This window comes from Leptosomus discolor, chromosome Z (genome assembly GCF_034619465.1).
Source record: "Leptosomus discolor isolate bLepDis1 chromosome Z, bLepDis1.hap2, whole genome shotgun sequence".
In the NCBI taxonomy this organism is placed as follows: domain Eukaryota; kingdom Metazoa; phylum Chordata; class Aves; order Leptosomiformes; family Leptosomidae; genus Leptosomus; species Leptosomus discolor.
Genome location: NC_141419.1, coordinates 27637033 through 27654384, shown reverse-complemented (window position 1 = coordinate 27654384; position 17352 = coordinate 27637033). Strand labels below are relative to the sequence as shown.

At 37.6% G+C, this 17352-nt stretch overlaps 1 protein-coding gene across 2 annotated transcripts in view; it reads right to left on the bottom strand.

The window, feature by feature from the left end:
* SNX2 (sorting nexin 2) overlaps positions 1-17352 on the bottom strand; it is a 34175-nt gene that overhangs the window by 9617 nt on the left and 7206 nt on the right. For both annotated transcript variants that reach the window (XM_086480492.1, XM_086480491.1), the window contains exons 2-7: positions 13547-13664; positions 7635-7798; positions 6312-6378; positions 6060-6103; positions 5829-5970; positions 2430-2508 (exon numbers count right to left, since the gene is read on the bottom strand). In XM_086480492.1, the coding sequence (XP_086336618.1) occupies positions 2430-2508; positions 5829-5970; positions 6060-6103; positions 6312-6378; positions 7635-7798; positions 13547-13664 (614 nt within the window). The remainder of the gene's footprint in view (positions 1-2429; positions 2509-5828; positions 5971-6059; positions 6104-6311; positions 6379-7634; positions 7799-13546; positions 13665-17352) is intronic.

Genomic DNA, 17352 nt, shown 5'->3' with positions numbered 1-17352 from the left:
GCTAGCTCAACTAAAGCCTACAACACGTATTAGTTCTAAGGGACACACCCATCCTTCCCCCCCCCACCAAAAAAAAATAAATTAATGCAACTCCTTCCCTTTGCAACTTTTTACATCTCTGCTTAGATTTAAAAACTGTTGACTGAACAAATATGAGTTGAAAAGAGAAATTTCAACAGTATTCTTCCCTTAATAACTGCTGCAAGTTTGTCATAACTGATTTTAACATTATGTGTAATATTTACATGAATGCTTTATAGAAATCTAGTACCTCAAAAGATCACAGGAATATAAGAAAGTGTTATCCCTAATAAAGAAGCAGTGACAGAATACTACCAACAGCACACTCTACTTTTTCCAAAGCTTTAGTTTTGCACAACCCTCAGCTGCAAAGTACTAGAACAGCCTTATTACATTCACGAATTGCTTAGAAACTGTCCTAGAAAGTGACACAGGCTGGGACTTTTAACTGAAAGTGTGAGTATATCGATATTGTAAATGTATTTTTTCCATCCTCCATTAGGTAGGGCCACCAGACCCTTATTTTTATTCCTAAAGCAGCTAAGGGTTGCAGTGAAACTATTCTATACATTAGATTGCTCAACTTTTCCTTGCTTGTTCTGTATTCAGTGGCAAGGACAAGTTAGAGTTAATGTTGCAAGCAGCCAAAGAGATTTTATTTTAGAAATCTGCTGCTAGAGAATAGCCTTTACTCTGAAGTAACATTTTCACTCGAGAAAACTGGCAATCTGCTTGAGGATATCTGGCAGGCAGATTTGTAGTATGTAAGTTCACTATTGTAGGGCATAAATTTTAGTGAACTCAGCTAACAAGGTACACTGCTTTCCTGCCCACATTCCCCATAGTTCTTGGTTCTAAAAAGGAGCAAATTGAAGCAGATTTCTTTGGTCTGACTTTCTGGGGAACATTAATATGTTTTCCTTGGGTTTAGACAGGAACCACTGCCTCTAAATATCATTTGAACACCTTGGTTGTTGGCATGATGAAAAAGTTGCTCCTTGCCAGATAAGACATTCATAGTCTTTCTAAAAAAAACCCAAATGGAATACACTGTGAGGCTTTCCCAACATTGTCCAAAGTTCTGAGGAGTCCATTCCTAGGAATGGGAGGAGTGCTCAACAACTACTGTAAGTGGTACACAAGCATAACTCCTTTAACAAATAAATGAAAAAGCAGCACTTAAAGCACACATGCAAGCTTGTGAATTAAACTTTTTCTAATCCTACTTCTGTTGTTCAAGTAAGCAACCAAGAGTGAAACTAGCCATCTCTACTATGGACAGATACCAGTGTGGAAGTATCTGTTCAGTTATCTAAGCCAAATTACTCTGTTACTCCAAGTCTTCTTGACTCACAGCACCACTCCTTCAGCAACAGACTTGTATAACCAGAACGTGTTTCACAGTTTTGCTCCAAATGACAGAACAAGTTCAGTAACTTCTGGGTACAATTTTAAATGGCAAATGTTAAGCTATATGCCAATTTTCAGTAACAGATAAGACAGAACAACCTATCAGTATTTTGAGGTTCAGTTCTCTTTTCAGATGTTCTGTTACTTAGGAAATTGAAAGGTATTAGCAGCAGGATTCTGAAGAGATAAGTTTTTGTTCAAGATTGGCTCTGGAACTCCAGAGGTTCAAGAGCTTCACAAACTATCTATTAGGTCTTTCAACATACAGTCTAAAACCTTTGACTTTTGTTAATCTTTTAGTTTAACTAAAACTCTTATATGGTGTATTGTTCTTATATGATGCAATTGCATCACACAAATTGGCATATTATAAAATCATACCAAAATTAAGGCTGTATACTTGTGTAAGTTCTACTAGTTACTTTCTAAAGGCTTTGATAGCCACATTAACAGCAGGAAATGGTGCAGTATATCAGTGACAGTACCCTTCCATGGCAAAGATACTTGAACAATATTAGTTGTATACCAGTGCTGGGTGACAGAGATGCAGTATCTCTTACACCAAAATTCAGCTAGTCACATCAATGTACTGCAAGCTGTCAGAAGGCCATCTTACTTTCAAGTGACTGAAGGTCTCTTTCACCCATCTCCCTGCCCAACAGTTGATCTTCTATGGAACAGATGTACTGCTGAAATGCATTAATTCCTTAAACCCAAAATGTCTAAGTAAGCTGATAAAGAACGTTATACTTACTGAATCTCTGCAATCTTAAGCATCAACCAGTTTGAAAAGAGTTAGCTACAATCATCTCTATGAATAAGGCTACATTTCCCATTATTAATGGGAATTATTCCATTTTTACACAAAAATTTGGCAGCTGCATACAGCCTCCAGAATCCATCTAAGTACAGTTGGCTCAGGCCCCTATTACAGAGATGGTGTAGCACACTACAAGTCATTCTGAGCTAAACAAGTTTCAGTTAGATACATACATTACCTTTCTAGAGCTGCTCTTCTTTTCTCTACAAATTCAGTAGATGAAGAATCTTCCTTGCCTACTTTAACCTTGGTCATGCCTTTGAAGAAAATGGCATCACATTGATTTTATTTTATCATAAATAAATCATTAACATAACACAAGTGGTTAAAAGATAAAGCTCACCAAAGTTTTTAAGTCAAATTACAATGAAAAACATTACACAGGAACAGAAAAAACATCAACACTGCATTATGCATGGTTTTGGGGAAGCAGCTGTGTGAAATATGCGATTTCCTGTAATATATTAATTGTGACTAGAAGTTATACAAAATTAGTTTCATTTGCATTTACGAAGAGAACGTAAATGACTATCAGAGTCTTATTGGTCACTCACCTTCAGAAGAAAAAACAGTTACCCAAATAAAGCAGAATAGGAAAATAAATCTCAGGTTATAAGCCTAATAACTGGTAAGCTTATTACTAGTATTTTCATTCTATTTTTTTTTGAGTTCTAAAACTAAGAGGTTTTTAGTCAACTAAGGCAAACTAACCAGCTCTGAAAATTCTGAAGCATATGAACAATGACAAACAGAATGGAGAATAAAATCAGCAGAACAAAATGTATGCAGCTTTACATCGCTTCCTCTGCCCAAATCAAGAGGCCAAAAAACTATGATAAGGAACCCAGTTATTGATATATCACTGTATGGTGAATACATTAAACACATGAACTCTAAAACTGTCAGTCTGAGGTAAATATTATTTGTGCTGAAGACCCAAATTCAGAGAGTTTAGGAACCTGAGTCATACCAAAACCACCATGAAACACTGAATATTCGTAATTATTCTTATTTCCTAAAATACAGGAGAGGCATGTTATCATACAGCCCAAAGATCTTACTTCTACCTGTAGTATGTTCCTGCCCTTTTAGTTCTGTGCTTCTCCAGATAAAAGTTCTAAGTCTGAGGTTCTGAATATGCACTCTGTGGCCTGCCAGGTCAACAGTTCCCAAAGTTGTTCTTCACCCAAACCCCCTTCTGGCTTTAGAAGTTTCACACAGCAACCCATAGAGCAGACAAACAGCATCTTTACAGGATCAAGGAGGGACGCTTAATCTCTAAGCGAAGTCTTAGTTTTTCCCTTCTCTGTAACATGGTGAAAATAAATCTGGTCAGCATTTTTTTCAAAGGTATACTACACAGTATAATGTAACTGTAAATTCACAATTTTATTTGTAAAATTGAGTATGTCTAAGTACAAGGATTAAACTATACAAACAAAGGTGAGGTAACTTGTATGCCTCATTTTTTTGCATTAGAGTATTACTATTCATTAGTATAACACTGCAGAAAGCATGAAATACTGCAGTTTAATACAAAAGATCCTTCACATTTGACAGCAACAGAAGTTCATAGGGAAAAAAAAAAGAATATGTAATCAAATGACCAAAATGAGGAACTCCTAACTTGTGATATTGACAGCTATTTCTAGATATTATGTCAGGTTTCTTTCTCTGATAACATAAGCCTATTTAAATAGATGTGTAAAGGCAGTTTCTGTGGACTGAGCACTAAATCTATCCATCATAAGGATCCATAACTTAACAGATTATTTTCTAAAAACAGAAAACGTGATTTTACAACATGCATGTGTAAGTAGTGACGCAGTCTGAGTGAATCTCCAACTCTAGCTCACCACTGACTCAGTTTTATCCTGTTATTCCACAGTCAGTAATCGACCACTTGAATTTATGTCTAAGGTCTGAAATGCCAGCCCCCCCAATCTGTCACCAAAATAAAGTTGGAGATTAAAACTCCAGGCGTTACCAACAGTGTAACAGGATGAACACACTAAGGACTTTTGTACAATACACACTGCATAACACTGAATGTATGATACTTTGTATTAAGACTTTAAAAATAAACATGCGTGATGTAAACATAACATGTCATCTTTCAATGGTTTTCCCACCTTTCTGCTTTAAGATGCTTCATTTTAAATCAGCCTAGAATCCCTTTTTTCCAAAACTAGAAAAGTACGGACTATATACTTTTGGACAGAACTAAATACCACCTGAAGTTCAAGGTTAAAGAGGGAGTTTCATGCTCTTTGGAAAATGTTCTACAGAGCCTGTGAGTTTTCCTAACTTATCTGTAGCTTAACAAAATCTCTATACAAAGATCTGAAGTGACAGCCAGTGCTTGCTTACACTGCAGTAAGTCCTACCATTTTACAGACTTCCAGATGCATCAATATTTATGCTGCTTTTGTTCAAGTGGTACCTCAAATCCAGTCCAAGCTCTGTCTTACAGATGAATTTGACCGTGACACAAGTACTACATTTCCATGTAATTGCACACTGTAATAAATGCCTTAAATGTTGTATCATCCAAAGGACATAATTAGAAGCCATACTCCATCTTTATAAGCCCTGTGAGCATTTGTAATTAAACTTGCTTCTGTTACATGAAAAATCAGTTACTACAAAAATCACACATTACTTTCAAGAACTACCAAGAATTCAGATCAAATTTTCAATCTTACAGACTGAAAAATGCAGTGCTTTTCCACAGAATTAAAAGCATGATTTTCCCAAGCTTTCTGTTTACATCTTTACTCAGTCTGTCTATTCCTGCTTACATGAAAATCTGCTGCTCTGATTAGCTTTACAGCCTAAACTACTAAAGAAAAGAGGCCTGCCATTCCTTACATATCACACAACATTCTAGAGTCCAACTGCTTGTTTATATAGGTAAGTCAAAAGACTTCAACAGGTTTTACTGTTCTAGATGTACAGTTATTTTGAAAGAACCTTTCATAAAACAGAAGCTGCTTCAATGCATCAGGCATGCTTCTTAGTTCATGGAGAAAGGATCTGCTCCTTCAACGCATTCATGAAGACTAGCATCACTCAAAAGTGTTTTCTGAATTAAAACTTTGAAGAATTAACTAGCAGTTTTAGCATTCACCATGACCAAACCAAACAGACTGAAGTATTAGAGAGGTGGAGTACATATAAAGCTCCATTTACTGCAGGCAATTGGTATCAGCACAAGTTAAAAATAAACTTTCATTTAACATCTTTGTTTTGATAGACTAATCAGCTCTTGAAGGGCAACAGTGAAGAAAGAATGATAGATAAGAAACAGAAGGCCATATATTAAGACAAATGTTCTCCTTATCAACGCTGGTCTGAGTTAGGAAAAGGCCAGTACATGTCTTTCCAATTTAATCTGAACTTCTTAAAAATACAGAACAGGAAGAATATTAACAGTTTGGACCACCCGATAAGCAATATGTAACATTTGTGCAGAAAAGTATTTATTTTACAAGCCCAATAGGTATTAAAATACTTAATTTGTGTTACAGTACTTACATGACATGCTTAAATTGAATCTTACAGGAGCTACACTTACCTACAATACTTTTTTCTGGAGCTGGAGGCACAATGTAACCAATATGCATGTACTTTGTTGCTAATTTGCTGTGCAAGCCAAGAAAATCACTGAATCTTCTTTTAACAGAGAATTCATTTTTGTGGAACATGGAAAGTGATGTCTTAAAAAAAAAAAATTCGTTATGAATTACTGATCCATCTACTCAGCTATGACACAAATTTATCCGCAAATATTTCTTGCGCTAGTTACCTTTGTTGTTACTCTGTATGCCATATAAGCATTCATGCCATCACCTGAAAGAAAATTAAGATACTTATCCTAGGGCAAGTTAACTTTAATCCCTCCACACACTTTTTGGTCCAAAATATGTATTAAATAGCTTTCCATTTAGATACTTAAAATTGCCAAAAGGTAACAATAAGAATTCATGCTAAAACCTCAAAATAGTCTTCAAGGGATAAGACAGTCTACCATCTGACTTACTAGGCTCAAGGAACTTACCAACTTTCTCTGGGTCTGATACATTGATTTCTATATCAAACAAATCTCCATTTGCTTCCTCTTCAATCTAAAGAAAAGATATGCGATATTTACCTAGGTAATATACATTCATATTATGTATGGTTACAAGGATAAGGGTATAGAGGAAGGAGGAGGAAATGTCCATATGTTTGTATAATTAAAAAACCCTTCCACCATCCAATGTTAAGTGAATATAATTTCTAACATGGATTGTCACGGCAACAAAGTTCAGTGTGCTGGACCTGGTAGTGTTAGTTAGCTTCAATGATCTTAAAGGTCTTTTCTAACCTAAATGATCCTATGATTCTATTATTTTAGTTTTAAGCCTTCCTGAAAAAGCTTTTAGTATGGCAGCCTTTTCTCAGGACTTGTTGGCCCCCAAATTTTTAGTACATATGTATCTTATGGGTATGTTCATTGTATCTCCTACAGTACCAGCAGATACTATGGTTCAAAGACCACTCATTTCAGATGTTTCTATATGTCTCTAATTAAAGGACAGATATTTCTTTTTATTAATGGTATCTGTAGCAGAAGAGTTTGGGAAGGGAAAAGTAACAGAGAATCTTCTGATACTTGCCTGAGCTCTGATCATGCAGAATTTCATAATCTTTCATGTAATATATGTAAGTTTGATAAAACAGAGATCTTAAGAAACACCATGACAGAAGGGATAGTGTACCAGGGCTGAAGGGGGGAAAAATTAATAAAATGCCATCTTATGGTATCTGGGGAAGCAGGCATCATGAATTACAGGCAAGTCGTCTTCGCAAACTCATTTAGTAGAGGCTAGTAAGAGAACGCTCCAGAATGAATGGCACTGGGCAATGCTCAGGCTTTGAATGGAACGCCAAATATAAATAGCAAAGTTAAAACTACCATTAGCTTCAGCTGTTCGTCAGCATGCAGGGTAATGCTAAAAACTGCTTCCTCTATTTCTCCATCAACAGCAGCTTCAGAAATCCAAGTTGAACCCTGTAACATGCTAGTAAGAATTATCATACTTCACTATCATTTCTCCTGTACTTGCTCCTACATACACTGAAGGAATGCAGCTTCTTACTCATCACACTACAGATCTCCAATATAATCACCGAAGTAATGAATTCTTACGGTATTTTCATGAGTCAAATTCACACTAAACTTTATATGCAAAATAAACAGAGTAGGTTTTCTTTTTCATACTTCCCCTTAGCAAAGGATGATCCTGTGAGTCAACATTTAGGAACTGTCATTTTAAAAGAAGGAAAAACTTCAAAAAACAAACAAGACATTTCCATAACTTAGAAGTTTTCTGCGTACCTCTTCTCTGGATCTATCAAAAATCACAGGAGCTGTTACACTTTTTGATTCCATTCTAGGAGCTACTAATGTAGTAGGTGTTACAGGAGTGATTGCAGGAGTAGGTTCTGGTGAAAGTATTGGATCCCTCTCCGGACTGTCTAACGAAACTTCTTCTGTTGCTTCTAGATAAACATTTTGAGTTAGCAAAGAACTTTTTGTACAATAGAGATGCATATGCATCACAAAGATAACAAACATGCACACTGAAAAATGACAATATACAAGTTTAGTAAGATCATCTGTAAATAGCACCTATTTCTGACAGGTAATTTCTTTTAATATATAGCTAAAACTAGATGTGACATTTGAGCTTGTAGTGCATAAGGGGTTAAAGTAAGATTAACACTGCCTTTTTTTTTAAATATACTGTTAGGTAATGAGTCTTTTAAATTAGACACAAGCGGCAAGTCACTTATTTCTGCATGACATACTGTGAAAATTAACAATTTTTTTTTACCATACAAGCAGCTCTTTTTCAGCATCTGTACCAATTTCAGTTTTTGCTCTCTGAACAACAGCTGATTTAGTCATACAGGCTGATAACTGAGCAGACCAAGCCATGTACTAAACAAAGTTGCACAACCATAATAAGCCCCCATCCCTGCCAAAAGTCCACAACCTGTAAAACAGAAATATTTGCAGGTGAGACATTCTAAGCAGTAAGACTATCTTTAGTCTCTATCTCTCTTCAGCCTATTTGTGGGGCTTAAAACAGCCCACTAGAAACCGAATACTTTCTTCAGACTGTAGACAGTTCACCTACCTTTAAAGAAGATTTAAATCTCTGCTCTATAAATCCCTCATGCTTCCTTCCTCTAACTGGTTTTGACCACTGGCAAACTACACCCTTCCTGGGTACAGAGAAGTTCCTGGTTTAGTTTTTTTAAATAACTAATGTTGTGGTTCTTGCTAAATAGGCATTTTCAAGAATGCTGGTTTCTTAAAAGATAACATTGACCACAGAACAGTCATTTGATACCAAAATGCATTTCCCAACTGCTCTGATCTCAAGTCATGTTACAAACTAGACCTCCTGTGGCAAGTACTTTATCAAGCAGGTAAAAAGGCACTAAGAAAGATCCACTCTGAGTTATACAAAGTTATCAAAAAGGTTTACTATGCAATTTGGAAAAGATCCGTGCCTGCAACTTCTGTCTATATGAACCACTGAATTTTCAAAAGAAAATACGCCATCTTTCTTCCAAAGTTTTTAAAGCCTGATGCATATAATGAATGTAACTAGTCCTTACTCAACAGTTAAGAAAAGAGGAGTTTTAAAGACCACATCTACTTTAAAAATCGTGAAATGGTTATATTGTGTGCAAAAAAAAAAAAAAGGTCTCATTTTTGTCCCACATAGGATTGCTTGCTTCACCAGAATAGCCTGTTATCTACTAGCAATGCAAAAACAGAACTGGAAATAGCATCCAATAAACCACATAATTTATTATGTCAAAAAGTAATATTACAATCTTTCATAATCAATGTATCAAAGCCACTCAGCTTCACCCCTGCTGCCACTTAAGAGATATTTTGTTAGCTGTTTCCCATAGCTCTGTAACACTTTTTTTTTTGCCAATCCTTACTGTTTTCGATAAATGAACAAAATCCACACTTCTCCTTCAGGGATGAAAATGACCACGTGCCTAAAATTTGTTTGATACTGAAGCTCAAAATAAATTGAAAAACAAACTTCAAAATTCACTATGCCTTAACCTGGTTTGCAGCAGATGCTCATTCTGCTTTGAGGGTGACAAAAGTTTGCCGACATCACTTTGTTTCGGAGTATATCACAGAATTGTTCAGCTTGAAAGCACCTCTGCAGCTCATGTAATCTAATCCCTCTGCTCAAGCAGGGTCAGCACTCCCACCAATCTAATGCTGTAAAACTTCTACACATATCTACCTATTTTACAACCCATGAACACTCTTTGTTATGGATCACTGTCAAGACACTTAGCTCCAAAAGAACATGAAAACATCTCATCCTGCTGCAGAAGACAACTATTTATGCTTAATTAACATTCTACAGCCAATTACACTAAATTTCTATCAGCACTCAAGCATGGGGCTCAATCTCAGCATTAGGCAGCTCTTGCTTCTTTACTTTTCACCACCAGTATTTGTCAAATATGATCTTAGAAAGTGCAAGTTTGCAATTCCTCACTGTAAGCTCACTTCAGCTGAGTAAATTATTTTTACTGGTTAGACTTCTAAATGTCAGACCTCTAACATTCTGACATGGGTTGCTTTGCTTGTTTAAATTGGCTTACTATCTTTGAAAGTTTACTCAGTTGACCGCATAAATGCGGAAGTAAACTGAGACAGAAACTGTTGTCCAGAACAGAAGCTACTAAAAAAGGCTTCTCCAGATCTGGCAGTATTTCAGAGACAGATATCCTAACAGAATTGACTATGAGAACTAGTACACCTAAGTCATAGCCCATGACCCTACACTGTTACAGGAGTACTAAGGACAATGTTAATGAGAACAGAAATAGTTTTAGCAGAACCAACAGCCAGTAATAGGGCCTTCTTCTGTCTTCAAAACTATAGGTTCACATGCTTTTGTGCACTTGTTTCTTGCAGAAGAGACCTAGAACTGAACAACCAGCTTCAAAAAAGCACCAAGGCGTCTGGACCGAGCTTTTCTGATCAAACACATGACAACAGCCTGACAGCCACCATCGGCTAGAAACTTTTGCTGTTCAGCTGGGCTTAAAGTACACATCTTGTCTGGTCCACAGAATTAGCATCTCCTCTTCTGTATCAACTCCCAGGAAAAAAGCCTAAGACAAACCTATCATGACCGAAGAAAAATAAAACAAAACCCCAATAAAACGAAACATCACTCCCCGCCACCACATTGACTTTCCCCCCAGGATACACTAGCTAGATACTTCCATAAAATGATCCATTCACAAACACCTTTCAGAGCTGAAAAAAACAAAAGAACATAAAAAATAATCTTTTGCCAGACCAGGGGAGAGGAAAAATTATAATTTTCCATTTTTCCAAAAATACTGGCAGAGTACTGATACAAATTCACAGACCTGCTCATCATCTATGAGCACTAAAGGCAGAAGGCACAGACAGCTATGTCCTGCACAGGCAGTCCATGGCACGTTTCTGCAGCTACACACAGAACTTTAGGCCAACATTTTGGAAGACTAATTCAAGATCTAGTCCTTCACTCTACAGTAGAAGCTTATGGACAGCCAGGTTTTAAGCCATACCCCAAAGCCCCTCAAGATACTCTTGATACCACTTGATTTGAAGCACTGACCATTATGGTCTCCACATGTAAGAGCTCTACAAGGCAAGATAAAGTAATCATTTTTTGGCCAAATAATAAACACACTGACTTTTATTCTGAGGGTGAAAGTGCTCAAGTGGATTTAGCAAGACAGTTTGCTTTTTCACAGAACCAAGAGCCACAATACTAATGAACGCAGCAGCAAAATTTACCGGTCTCCAATGACAGCTGGAAAACTCATTTTCTTCCACCTTTGAAACCCAGTTTTATTAGTTCACTTATGAGTCACCAGAGACAATGTAATGAGTATCTAAAACATTTTAGTGCACATACTATTCTGTATCTGCCGCAGAAACACGATAGCAAAGAGGTTTTAAGTATAGTCAAAAAAGCCTAAAAACATCCCTTTAAAACAGTACAGGAAATCACATAATTTGTTCTCCTTCACCTTCTTTTCTATTAGGTTGCATTATTAGATGGAATAATGAAAAAGATTTATCAAGCCTACAATAGCTAAAGAGGCATACCATCACATTTTTTACAAATAAGTCTGCAAAACTAGAATTGTTGATGCCCCTAAAAGCATCAGAGTGACTCCCTTCAGGAGCCACCCACAGGATATCCTTTACCCAGACTTTATGGTGTCTAATAATTCAATATGAAGGAACAACGTAAGTTAGAAAGCTGTGGAACTTCATTCTGTTCCTCTCCAGTTAAACACTCCTATAAGCTGTGCCAAGAATTCTTTGGAATTTCAATGTGTTGAAGAAAAAAACCCAGTCACACTCACTTGTAAATTAAGCCCTGCTTTCATAGAAAACCAGGCTTATGCAATCATGCTGGAAGCAAGAAAATAGATATCTTACGTTGCCTTCTCATATTGTTTCTACTCATTGCAAATCAGTATCAGAAAGTTAATCAGATGGATTAACATCATTGTCTAGCAAACAGTCCTGAGAAAGAAATAATTATACTTGTGAGTGCACAGCACTGGAACACAAATTAGACGTTGTTTTTGACACCATCTATCCTGACAGTGATACAAAGACAGAAGTTCATCACCATGATACAACTGCATTATGCAAATTTCCTGCTTAGAACAGGATACTGTGAAAGATGTCATATTCTGTCTTACACTCCATAAATCACTCCTGTTTTTTTTCCCCTATTTGAGAGTTTGTACTAGCCTCAATCTGTATATAAGTTGACCTTTTAAAGACCAGTCTTAGTTGTGTTAGACATGCAGTGTGTTAGACACTTTCAGTTCAGTGCTGCTTGCGTTTAAAAGAATAATTTCTATAACAAAACTCAAACTCATTAAATCAGTTCTGTGTGTTTTCCTCACAGCATTCATTTCAGTTGAAACAATCTGTCTGCTAACATTTGTTCCTTCTGTCTGGTTCCCCTCAGTATTTACTCCAGCCACGTCTTTTTCTGAATATCATCCAAATAAGAACTGGCTTTCTTAAAATACCCATTCCAGATGGCTCTATGGTTATAAAAAGCCGGCTTTATATACTGAAGCTAAATAACCAAATTACTAGTACTAGAAAGCTTCATTGCTAAAGCACCACTGGTCTTTTAAAGTCGTAAGATCAGGTAACAAATAGAAAAGAAGAAAGATTACCCCTCTATTCTTTATTCTCTTAAAACACTTTCAGAGTTAGTAAACTAGTCAATACATTCTAACACTATAATGAGCAAATGTTAAGTTCAAGTATATGCAAGTACAAATTTATTAAGTTCAGAAGAAAGGTAATTGGGATGTATATACATGTATCTATACAAAATAACCCAGAACTAAAGGCTATAAATTTTCTTTTCCAATTATTACACCAGAGAATCAATGAAGACTAGATGAGGACTGTATTCAAAGCAGACTGCCAAGTGATTCACTCTATATGTAGTAATAAGTGTTAGTATCGAGAAGCAGTGTTCAGAACCATCTTTTGACGTACATGATACACTCCAGATATTACAGCTCCGTTCTTGAATAATTAATGCTCCCACATGTCTGATTGACAGCAATCATAACCCATGTTAGGGTAGTCCAAAATCAACACCAAAGTAGTGACTGATTAATGAAGCATCAGAAATGTGCTGTCTATTGACTGATTACTTATCAGAACTTTCACACATCTTTCTCCAGAACATGCAGTATTGTCAAGTTTCAGATGTTACCTTTCCATTATAACAAAAGTCTTAAGAAAAAACTAAATACCCTCCAGCTTGCAATACAATCTGAATTATCTTTCTTTATAATTGGAAAAAAAGACTGGGGCGCTTATGTATGGTTATTAAGTAGAAAACAAGGATGTAACTTAAATCATGTTTTTACACATAAACAATTTGAAAATTCTTAATAACATAATGATAAATACTATTGTTACTGTCAGCAGAACACGTTACTAACCACTAACACTGCCACACTATGCAGTGACAGTACACACCAATGAGAAACTTGTATTTAGTAAACAAACTTAACATTACAAAAAAAGTAAGAAAAAACTGTATATCATCGTCAAAGGTTTTAACCCTCCTTCCCAGATAAGCATGTTTCTTTCAGTCCAAAAGTAGAGTTTATGCTGACATATTAGAAGAAAAGAGCAATTACCAGCAAAGAGGTCTTCTCTGTCATCATCTAGCATGATTTCTGCTGGCTTTGGACCATTGGAGTTTGTGCTGAGGTCTTCTGCAGGAAGACTTGCTGGCTCTGGAGATGAAGGACTGGACTGTTGAAAAAGTAAAAGTGAAATAATCAGCAGAGAACCCATTGCCATGTGTCAGTATATAAGAATTACAGCAACAAACATTCTTTCATTGCAAAAAACAAGGCAAGAAGTACAGAAAGGAAACCCTGTCAGCTATTTCCATTTCCTACTCCTAGCATGGTAACAATGAACAAAGGATATGAGCTAGTCAACAGCTCTTTTCATTTCTTTGTCAGAGAGAAAAAAATCACTCATTTCCTCAGGTTTAATTAACATGAAACAAAAACTGCTAGAGAAATATCTAGAATAAATTTATTAGTATCGCTGAACATAGCTTGATTGTTAAGTTCCTTAAGTTAAGGCTTGGATTTAAATCTATTTGTACATACAAAAAAAAAATTAATGAGGAAATCTCCAAGTGCTCTATACCAGTTTTTCAGAGATTAAAAGAATGCGTTATTGCCATCCAAACAATTCAAGGCTGCTTGTGGCCATTAGAAATTTTGATATTTGGCAATATGTTGAATTTGGGGATTATTGCCACAGAGGGTCGTATTGTACTGCACATGGAAGCTAGGTTTGCCATAGACAGAATTATTTTAATTTACTGAAGAACAGAAGTTGCCCTCCAAAAAAGAGAAAGACTTGAAGACACTCAGAAAAATCAGAGCAATACTGAACCTGGTCTACCAAATGCATAGCTTATCCACAAAAACCCCTGAAGATCAGTGCTTCAGTTTGAAAATCCTTGTTGAATGAGTATCAACCATGTTTACTGCCATAGCACTAGAAAATCTGCAAGACTCACATCTCACAACTTCATCCAAGATAGCTAGCTATGGAGTTTTCAACAATTGCATATTTATTCATGAATGCATCCACTTTAAAAGGAGCATCTGTAAACTGTGTTACTACTTGCTTCCTAGTATTCGCATAGAGTTGTCATAATCTAAGTTCAGATCTGGAATTCAAAACAGTAAATGTTTCAGGCTACACTTCAACAAATGCTACAGGCTACAAAAGATCCAAAAAAGCCTGAAATATACTGAAAAGCCACTGAAAAATTCTGTCCAGGTTGTATTTTCTCACTTATAAATTGAGTAGAGGCAACAGTCCTAAGGGAGATGTCTCCCGATAGTTGGGTTTCCAAGAAGAGTATACATCCTGACACGGAGTACGGCACTGCTGCTTTACTTCAAGCAGTACAGAGCAAGATCGGGGCCTCGACATCTATCCAGACCTCAGTCACCTGAAATTCTGGTCCAAAGGAACCAAGTAAGAAACAGAAAAAATCCTGCCAGACAAATTCAGACACAGTACAAAATATTTTTTCAGAAGACATATGAAATCAAGACTCTCTCAACCTAGAAAAGTGTTAGCTCAAGGTTTTCCCTGCTGAATCATAGAATAGTTTGAGTTGGAAGGGACTTTTAGAGGTCACCTAGTCCAATCCCACTGCAATAAGGAGGGACATCTCCAACTAGATCAGGTTGCTCAAAGCCCCATCAAGCCTGACCTTGAATGTTTCCAGGGATGGGGCATCTACCACCTCTCTGGGCAACCTGCTCCAGTGTTCCACCACACTCACTGTAAAAAAATTCTTCCTTATATCTGGTCTAAATCTGCCCTCTTTTAGTTTAAAACCATTATCCCTTGTCCTATCGCAACAGGCCCTGCTAAAGTTTGTCCCCATCTTTCTTACAGGACCCCTTTAAGTACTGAAAGGTTGCAATAAAGTCTCCCTGGAGCCTTCTGTTCTCCAGGCTGAACAACCCCAACTCTCACAGCCGTTCTTCACAGGAGAGGTGCTCCAGCCCTTTGATCATTTTCATGACCCTCCTCTAGACCCGCTCCAACAGGTCCATGTCTTTTCTATGCCAAGGACTCCAGAACTGGATGCAGTACTGCAGGTGGGGCCTCACAAAAGCAGAGTAGAGAGGGAGAATCATCTCCCTCGACTTGCTGGCCACGCTTGTTTTGACGCAGCCCAGAATCTGACTGGCTTTCTGGACTGCGAGTGCAAGTTGCAGGCTCACATTCAGCTTTTCATCCACGCACACCCCCAAGCCCTTCTCAGGGCTGCTCTCAATCCTCCCATCCCCCAGACTGCATTAGTACCGGGGGTTGCCCCAATCCAGTTGCGGGACCCTGCACTTGGCCTTGTTGAACCTCATGAGGTCCACATGGACTCACTTCTCAAGCTTGTCCAGGTCCCTCCAGATGGCATCCCGTCCCTCGTGTGTCAACTGCACCCACCACTGAGCTTGGCGTCATCTGCAAACTTGCTGAGAGTGCACATAGTCCCACTGTCTATGTCTTTGATGATAGAAGGAAGATGAAAGCAAACACAGGAATACTAGAAAATTTCCATTCCTCTAAAACAGTTTATGGTTCCAAAAGGAACCGCTCCACTCAAATGGCAGGTTACCTCCCCTTCCCTTTGCCAAAGGCTGCCACTCTCTGAAAAGACCATGTACAATGCAGGTGTCAAGGGCTGAGGCTGGGCCAGTCACTAACGAATGCCAGATGCCATTAACCACTCTCCCCTCCCCAGATGGGAAGGGAGAGAGAACAAGGGAGAGAGATTTACAGTTTGGAAAAGAAAACTAAACCAGCTTTAATGAAACAGTAACAATAAATGAAAAGATAATAAGAAAAATAATTAAATATTTACAAATACATACAAAGCCAAGAGAAAACCAATACCAAACCCAAATCCCCCACCGTGATGAAGATATGTCACCAGTGACGGTGCAGGGCTGGCACTGGGGAAATCCCAGGCCAGACTTGGCAGCAGACAATAACCGGGTGCAGGAGCTGCATTCAGCGACACATGGATCAGGACTGAAGACAGAAGAATGGACGGAATCCTCCTCAGACATCGGCCATCGAAAAAGAGAGCTTGACCCTCCTGATCCCTCAGCTTTATACTGAATATGATGTATATTCACAGGATGGAATACTCTGTTGGTCAGTTTTGGGTCACCTGTTGGGTTCGCTCCTCCCTACAGGTGTGACCTTTTTACATGCTTGTGACCCTTTTCACTTATGGCACCCCAACATGGGGTACAGGATTTAGCAGTTGCTATAAGAGCAAGTAGAAGGAAGAGCCTCTCTGCACACCATTCCTTGGTAGCAAGTATAAACATCAAGCGCCGTCACTGCTTGAAGCAGTCAGTGTCTGGAAAAATGGGCTGTTGATTTCAGAAAGTGCAGTCACTTAGAAGAGACTTAACTGAAAAGCAAAATCACTAAAACAGAATTAGCCCTGTTTTAGCCCAAACCAGGACAGTGGGGAAACAATAAACAAACCAAAGCAATGAGCAGTGAAAGGATCAGCCTCTCAAACTTTTTGTTGGATTTTGCCCTACAGCCTGCAAAGAAAGTCAAAGCAGAAGCGCTCGGGAACTATATGTAGGTTGTAGGGTTTATGACCTTACAAGTAAGCAATCCACTAGTCACATGTACACTTCTCATCTCACACTAAACCAGTGCCAAAATGATCCCACAGCAAATAGAGTGCTCTGGGGTAATAAAGGTGTATTTGTTCACTCTGTGAAGCATAACCCTTAAGTTGTATCACAAGACTTGTAACTAATTTAGATTAAATTAACTAGGAAATCTAAGAAAATCTCATTGCCTGACATGCTTCATTATTGTACAAATGACAGTACAGATTGTGTGTGTCACATGTAATAGTCAACAATTT